This window comes from Megalobrama amblycephala, linkage group LG2, assembly GCF_018812025.1.
Source record: "Megalobrama amblycephala isolate DHTTF-2021 linkage group LG2, ASM1881202v1, whole genome shotgun sequence".
NCBI lineage: Eukaryota > Metazoa > Chordata > Actinopteri > Cypriniformes > Xenocyprididae > Megalobrama > Megalobrama amblycephala.
In genome coordinates, this window is record NC_063045.1 from 20722411 (window position 1) to 20731401 (window position 8991).

An 8991-nucleotide genomic window follows, 5' to 3' on the forward strand; every position below is an offset into this window, starting at 1 on the left:
TTCAAATGCAAATGCACAATAAACACAATGGCCATATAAAGTAATTGATCTAAATTAGTCAAATACATCTTGCTTACACTTAGATTGAAGGGAATACACTTCATATTCAGTAACAAAAAATACATTAAAAATAAATAATAAAAAAGTGTAACAACACTGATGCATAAGAATATCTAACTACCAAGAAGGAAACCATAAAAAGCTATAATACAGTTAACTAGAGTTAATTAATAGCAAAACACAAATCTATATGGAATTTCTAAATGAAAATGCAAAATGTTTCAAACAGTCAATAAGGTCATATTTAAAACATTGCTTATTTTTCAAAATGTAAAAATTCAGAGGCTTGAAGATTCAGCTCTCTGACAATCTTATCCCAATTTGACACAATTCTGTTTAATATTCAATGTCGTATGCTGTAAAATCTTTAAATTCTGGCAGACTTTATTCACATTCAAACTCATATTCATATTGGCTCTGAGTATCTGTCCTCTGGTGCTGGATATGAAAATGTAGGTTCATCTGCAAGCAGTTCCATAGGTGAACAGACTAAAGATGAGATTTACTGACTTTACCAGAAATTGAAAAGAGCTTCTCCTCATGACCGGAATCTGCAAAATCAGAAAATAAATTTTAAGTATTATTTTAAAAATAAATTAAATTAGTATGAAGTATAACTCACGCTTTGAAAATTCTTCAGTCGTACGACTTTGTGGTTTCATGTGCTCTGCAAATGTTGTGTTCAGAAACTGATGTTTGAGCCATGTTGCACGGTCATCCTCAAAAGACTTCCTCTGAAATAAATAACAGAACAATATGGTTAAATCAAGATGAATTAAGAACTAAATTCAGAAGTCTATAAAAAAAACGATCACAAGTCAAAACCTCATGGCCCAGTCTGATGGCAGCCTCTGTGAAATTTCTCCTTTCCATTTCAAAGTTTTTCCTCTGTTCTTCAAACACTCTCCACTCTTCTTTCAAGCGTTCCTTCTCTTCCAGCATGTAGGAATCATTCAGAACAGCTGCAGTCTCCTCATCACAGGGTGTGTTGAGCTGTTGCTGTTGAAAAACAAAAAGGTCTAGAAAAGCAGTTCTTCTTGTTTACTTGTAATTGTAAGCATCAGTGACTTTTAAGCATCAAAAGACTGAAAGAAACTGTGCCTCTACTTACTTGCAGAAGTTGTTGTTGAGTCTGAATAAACTCTTTGCACTGCTGAATTTCTTGTTTGAGCCTCTCTATCTCCTCTTCATGGAGTTGTCTGGCGATCATCTCTTCACTGTCTCCAGCTTGTACCATTGATGTTGCAACACAAAATAAAATACCAGCATCTGTATATTTATTTTACAATAGCTTTGTGTGTATAACTATTGTGCATTGGGTGATAAAGCCACAATATAAAGAAACCAGAAAAGCCAGTGATGAACATAAATGTAAGATTTAGGGTGTGTTTTGCACTAGCAGTTCAGTTCTCTTGGTTCTTTTGGTCCAGACCAAAACATTTGAGGCAAGTTCACCAAGGATGATAACTATAATGATTAGGGCTGGGTATTGACACAATTTTCACAATTCGATTTGATTACTATACAAATTTTCTATAGGAAAAAAAATCTCTCAACTAATGCTGTAAACTACACATGAGAGTCAGCTGGTACTACTATAATAATATTGAAGGTTAAATTAACTTATTTATATACAAACACATTACAAATTACACTCAATGATGTTTTAATTATAAAGAAACTTTAGAATTACATAATCATATTTCTACTCCATTTAGTTTTTAAATATAAACATTTAAATTGCGGCTGTCGTAACTGATTTATTCAAATATGCATTAATTATTGAAGAACATTAAAAATTATAATGAATATGTAATGGTGCATAGCTATATTTATCAGAATGTTGCTTTCTAGGGTTAATTTTTCCAGCTGACTAACAAGTTTATGGTCACTGAATGTTTTTCTGAGGTAAATGTGACGTTACGTGACATTGTTTACAAACTTAGTGTTCATTCATACTATAATTTTTGACACCAAATATGAGACAAATCCAAAAACAAGTTTTATGACGGATATTTTGTGACAGACTCTACCGAACAATGCAGGACTTGCAAGACTTTATCCACAACAATGCAGTGTGCTGGACTAATGTGCTCTTTGTATGTGCCTACATATGATGGTACTGTTACCAGCTGAGAACTCGTGAAGAGCTTATAAAATGTGTACAAGTGTCAAAACAGTGCCAGAAATTCCTCCGCTACACACAAATGAAGATCTGCTGCAAGGAGACAGTTTTTGACGCCTGTACCGAACTGTAACATGCAACATAGCTCCTTTGATGAGATAAACCAGATAGCTTGAGCATTCTGTCCTTTTTATCATGTGCTATTTTTGGGTAAAGGTGCCACAGAACCCTTTGTCACAAGATTCAGCGATTTAGCGCGCGTCCCCTTTAATTGCTCGCGCTCCCCACCCCCCAGCTCGCGACTCTATAATATGTTGCATAAACAAAGTTCACACAGCTAATACAACCCTCAAAATGGATCTTTACAAAGTGTTCGACATGCAGCATCAGATCATGCAAGTATGGTATTTATTTGGATGTTTACATTTGATTCTGAATGAGTTTGATAGTAGCCTATGTGTGGCTAACGGGGCTAAAGCTAACATTACACACTGTTGGAGAGATTTATAAAGAATGAAGTTGTGTTTATGAATTATACAGACTGCAAGTGTTTAATAATGAAAATAACGACATGGCTTTGGTCTCCGTGAATACAGTAATAAACGATGGTAACTTTAACCACATTTAACAGTACATTAGTAACATGCTAACGAAACATTTAGAAAGACAATTTACAAATATCACTAAAAATATCATGTTATCATGGATCATGTCAGTTATTATTGCTCCATCTGCCATTTTTCGCTGTTGTTCTTGCTTGCTTACCTGCATAAAGTCTGATGATTCGGCTGTGCAGCTCCAGACGTTAATACTGGCTTGTCTAATGCCTTGAACATGGGCTGGCATATGCAAATATTAGGGGCGTATATATTAATGATCCCGACTGTTGCGTCATAGTCGGTTGTTGAGATTCGCCTGTTCTTCAGAGGTCTTTTGCACAAACCAAATTTACATAAGAAAAATGAAACAATGGTGTTTGAGACTCACTGTATGTCATTTCCATGTACTGAACTCTATTTAACTATGCCGAGGTAAATTCAATTTTCAATTCTAGGGCACCTTTAATTTAGATATCTTTGGTCCATGTTGCGTTCATATTTCAGCCGAACCGCACCAGAGTTCATTTAGAAGTGAACCCTGACTCAGCTTTTCAGGTGTCTCAGTCTACTTGTTTTGTGCGCACCAGGGTTTGGATGGCATCGTTCATGCATATTTTAATAAACCACACTAAATCAATCACAACAGAGCTTACTATAATCTAACCAAACTTACCAAGTGTGAACACATCCTTAGTACTAAAAGTCTGTGAGAAGCATCCTCTACCTTGACTGTCCAGTCTCTCAACATGATGTTTGAGTTTCCTCCACTGTTGTCGAATGCTGTTGGTGAGTTTCTCCCGAGCATGATCACAGGACATCTCAGGAGGTCCTTTCAAAGGTTCCTCATCATCTGAATTTGTCTGCAGAGTCAATTGAAATATGATCAAGTCATACTTTTTTGTTGTTTTTAAAAATTTCAATACCTTAAAATATGGTGAAAGAAATGTATATGCACAGCCCAACGTCACAAAACTTACTGGGTGCGTAAATTCAACAGAAAAAATCAAAGTAGGAAAAAGGATCTGCAAACAACGAATAAAGCAAAGGCTCTCCAACTGTTTGTTTATTATACTTCAACAGAGGCCACAAAAAGATGCAAAAAGGTGCTATAAAGTGCACAACTCTTCATCAGTGCCATATCTTAAAAATAAAAATAACACCAATACAGAAAACAGAAAAAACAGAAAAGTGTTTAGTGTAAAATGGTTATGGACATGACAATCTAACCTGATCCATATTATTGCTTTGTTTCTCTTCCTTCTGGCATGTCTTCTTTGAATTTAAAACCCCCACCATCTCTCGTTTCATTTGTTGAAGCACTTTCTTCAGCTCTATGTTTTCCATCATTAGCTCCCTCTGACGGTTATCAAATTCACTGAGAAGAGTTTTGTACATCTCTCCCTCATGTCTTAAAAAACAAAACAAAAAGAATGTCTAAAGCTTTTATATGATATGTGATATGGACCACAAAACCAGTCTTAAGTCGCACGGGTATATTTGTAGCAATAGCCAACAATACACCGTATGGGTCAAAATTAAAGATTTTTTTAATGCCAAAAATCATTAGGATATTAAGTAAAGATCATATTCCATGAAGATATTTTGTAAATTTCCTACTGTAAATAGTAATAGTAATAAATAAGTAAATATAAGTGGATATGTGTTGCTAGGGACTTCATTCCCACATGGAAAAAACCTATATAAACATATATGTTTCAATATAGGTTTTGATATAGGTTTTACATATATGTGACATATATAAAATTGGCCGTTTTCCTATATTATATGTACATATATGTACATATATGCACACATATATGTACACATATATGCACACATATATGTACACATATATGCACACATATATGTACACATATATATATACACATATATGTACATATATGTACACATAATATAGGAAAACGGCCAATTTTATATATGTCACATATATTAAAAACCTATATCAAACCTATATTGAAACATATATGTTTATATAGGTTTTTTCCATGTGGGACCAATTTCACGTGTTCGTGTAGCGGTGTGTTTTCTGCATTGTGTCGTAATCAAAGACAGACTGCGAAAAATCTTGCCATCAGGTCCTCACTTTATTCTGTATAACACAAATGGCAATATATGAGGACTTGTGCAGCATACAAACAGCATGCGGCAGCAACGCACAACGCTGAGAAAGAGAGATATTAAAAGTAACTTAAGTAAAGAAAAATAATCAACGAAACATCTGAATGTACATCACAGAGGGGTTTTGGATTACAATCATACAAATATATCATGTGAATTCAGCTGTTACATGAAACATGGCCTTAATTGAATCACCGCAAAAACTTTGTGCGACCTACCGCTGTGATGTCTCATGCAGACTGGGAAGCAGCAAAGTGCGTCAACACCCCAAGTCAGCATGGCGGCAGGAAACCCCAAATATGGTCATGGCAAGTGGAATCACAAAATAATTGTCTAAATACATAACTGCTACATTCGCACATACATAAGTTCTTGCATAATTTTTTTCGTTAATTCTTAGTTTTTGCCTTGATAATAGAAAATATGAGCTAGGCATCATGTATGACAGTCAAAAATGAGATATGAGCTACAAAATGACCAGATCCTGCCATTAGCTATATAGAAGACATATCTTGTATGTATAGGGCATATATATGGATATGAAGAAGCAATACAGGAGACCTATATTTCCTGTATATGCACATATATGCACCTCAATTTTGCCTATATGTGGCATATATACACATATATGCAGTATATATGCGCATATATGCAGCATATATATAGCATATATGCAGTATATATGCGCATATATGCAGCATATATATTATCATATATGTGCATATATGCAGCATATATGTACATATACACTGCATATAGGTTTCATATATGCGCATATATCCACATATAGGTTCTTTCCATGTGGGTTTGGACAACTTTAGAGGTGATTTTCTCAGTATTTAAATTTTTTTTTGCACCCTCAGATTCCAGATATTCAAATAGTTGTATCTCAGTTAAATATGGGCCTATCCTAACAAACCATATGTCAATGGAAAGCTTATTTATTCAGCTTTCAGATGATACATCTCTATTTCTCTATTACATCTCTATTTAAAATTAAAAATGAATTAAAAATTGACCCTTATGACTGGTTTTGTGGTCCAGGGTCACATATTATACTGATGGACAACAATTAAAACTGCAACAAAAAAAACAAATGATTGTTTTTTACCTGGATTCAGTTTTTCCAGTTTTCCAAAGACATCTCCTCCCATCTGGCCTTCCAACATAATTCAAAACTTCCATTCCTGGCAGAGTACAATTTAAAATTTATTTTTCAGTATTCAAAAGACTAAGTAATCACATTATTATCATGTTTGGGTGAACTGTACTTTTAAGGTAATTAATAAGTAAAATTCTGAAACAACTTACTATTAAGTCATGAGTGAACATATTAGTGTATCTCAGCATAAACATAGCATTTACATATTTTTTCTAAATAAAAGTGTTTTTTGTTTGTTTTTTTTAAACCAACAATTAAATGTAATGCATTTTACTTGAAAACACATTACCAGTTTTTCACAAGTTTGGGGTCAGTAAGTTTTTTGGGGGTTTTTTGTTTGTTTGTTTTTTTTAAAGAAATTAACTTTTATTCAGTAAGGTTTGCATTAAAATGATTAAAACTTTTATTTTAAATTGTGATAATATTTTACAATATTACTGTTTTCACTGTATTTTTGATCGAATAAAAGCAGCCTTGGTGAGCATAAAGATTTCTTTCAAAAACAATTAAAAACACACCGACTTCAAACATTTGAATGGTATAGTATCACTGTGGCAAGCAGGGCAAGGCCGAAAGCCATGGGAACAGAGAGTGGCCGGAGTGCTAATGAGTGGTCTTGAGATCCATGGAGGAGATCTGCAAGTATATCTGACAGTGAAGGACAAGAGAGGACCAGTCCTGAACTATTTATGTTGTGTGTTTTTTAACATTCCAAAGTAACTTTCGTCATAACATAAACATCAAAACAAAAGCGGCAGCCCCTCATGGACTACTGCCGCATAAATACATAATAAAACACAACATTAAGAGTCAAGGCCTGGTCCTCTCTTGTCCTTCACTGTCATCACTCCTCTTTTTATCCTTCCGAGCTCCTCTACGAGACTCAAAGCCGGTGTGGCATGCAGGTGACGCTCATTATCAATCACGCCATTCCCACGGCTCTTGGCCCCACCCTGCTTGCCGCAATTACATATTGTATGTATTATTAAAAATATAAAGTGTTTTATATTATTGGTTAATATATAAGTAATACATTTTACCTTGTTTATTTTCCTTTTTGGCGATGAGTAGTTGATTGAGGCGCTCCTTTACTCTGTTGTGCTCCCTTTCTCTTCTTTTAATGTCATGGTTGTATTGTGTGGCACGACTTGCAATGATACCCTGCAGCCTTTGCACCTATTAAAGTATAGGCCATATTTAATTTGACAAAAGACTGAGGATCACCACCACTGTAGAACAAAAAACAACCAGTACATGAGGTCCAACTTCGTAGCTTTCTCATTCATTTTTCATACCTCTTCTTTTGCATCTTTTAAGCAGTTTTGCAATGTCTTTACATTTGTTTCCAGCTGGCGCTCTCTCTCATGCAAACGCATGTTTTCCTTTTTCGAAAGTTCAAGCTGGTCCTACAAAACAGTAAAAAGTTTTTTTGTTTGTTTGTTTAACTGAAAAAAACTATGGAAGCTTATTTCCACTGAATAAAAAAGTTTTTATCTCACAATTCTGACTTTTTTCTCAGAATGGCATGATATTGCAATTCTGAGTTTTAAAGTCGAAATTGTAAGATATATATTTTTTTCCTCAGAATTGGACTTTTAACTTGCAATTGTGAGTTTATATCTTGCAATTCTAAGAAAAGAAGTCCGAATTGCAAGATATAAACTCGCAATTGTGAGAAAAAAGTCCTAATTGCAAGTTTATATCCCGCAATTCTGACTTTATAACTCACAATTGCTAGAAAAAAAGTGAGAATTGCGAGAAAAAATTCCAAATTGCAAGATCTAAATGAGCAATTGCAAGGAAAATTTCTTTAGTTTATTTCCTTGTTTGTAACTTGCAATTATGAGAAAAAAGTGAGAATTGTGAGCTAAATTATCTTTTACATTTTTTATTTTGTGGTGGAAACAAACTTCCATAAAAAAAAATATATATATATATATATATATATTTTTGTAATGAAAAAGCCAAACCTTTAGCCTGGAGTTGGTGAGATGCTGGTAGTGGAGGTCACTGCTAGACTTGAGCTGCTCCACCTCCAGCTCCTCCATCATTCCAACAGCTCGACGGTGTAGCTGAAGCAAGTCATATATGTTGTTTAGGGCAACCACAGCGTCCAGATCACGAATGCCATCTGAGTTACGGAAAATTGGCGGAAAGCACAGGGACGACAACTCCTGTGAATGTAAAGTTTGGCAGAGGTACTCATGCTATTGCCAGCGAGTCCATTTATAATATGAGATTCGAGTTTATTCTTGTCTAGATTCTTCTTCTTCGAACCCACAAGACAAGCTGGAGACAAATATAAGAGGACCTACCTGATTGATGTACAGCATGCACTCAGAAATATTCTCTTCCGTGCAGAAGTTGCTTGAGACATTGAAAGAACTTAAAGGCAGAGGAGGCATCACAGATGCCGTGTAGAGTCTTGAAGGAGACATTCTAGTCAATAATGCTTATATGTTCTGGAAAAGAACAAAAAAGTGCATTTCTCTCATGATTACTTGTGCATGCTATTACGGTTACAAGTGAATGTGAACACTGCTCTAAATGAGGTTAGGAGGGGAACCTATCCTTAAAATAACTTTCCACAGTATTTTGAGTCACCTAATCTTTTCCTTTTCCCATGAGGCTTTGGTTATCTGGAGCACCAATGTGAAATCTCTGATACTTATATACCTATGTTCTAAAGATTTAATATGCCAAATGCACTTGTTTTAAAAGAAAAAATTCGCCCATTGTCATTATTTACCTGCCTTCGTCATTCCAAACCCGTATGCTGCGCTGCGTTCAGGCCATGTCATAATTACCGTAAATAAAGTTCTGTATGCTTTCGAATAGCTCTTGAGATACTTTGAGGTCATACACCGATCGTTCTGCACAGCGGTCGAACACACCTTAAATCTGCA

At 34.9% G+C, this 8991-nt stretch overlaps 1 protein-coding gene across 2 annotated transcripts; it reads right to left on the bottom strand.

The window, feature by feature from the left end:
• Positions 1–423: 423 nt before the first annotated feature.
• LOC125252683 (afadin- and alpha-actinin-binding protein-like) lies at positions 424–8952 on the bottom strand. Of its 2 annotated transcripts, XM_048166192.1 has the most exons (12): positions 8835–8952; positions 8401–8547; positions 8056–8259; positions 7381–7491; positions 7126–7261; positions 6035–6110; positions 4012–4192; positions 3509–3644; positions 1172–1287; positions 886–1059; positions 683–794; positions 424–611 (listed from the first exon to the last, which is right to left on the bottom strand). In XM_048166192.1, exons 2-12 carry the CDS (start codon positions 8521–8523, stop codon positions 550–552), a joined length of 1431 nt encoding a protein of 476 aa, XP_048022149.1. In that variant the 5' UTR covers positions 8524–8547; positions 8835–8952; the 3' UTR covers positions 424–549. The 2 variants fall into 2 exon arrangements, with proteins under 2 accessions (XP_048022149.1, XP_048022157.1); XM_048166200.1 differs by lacking the exon at positions 8835–8952 and having other exon boundaries at positions 8056–8216; positions 8401–8540.
• Between the last annotated feature and the right edge of the window lie 39 nt (positions 8953–8991).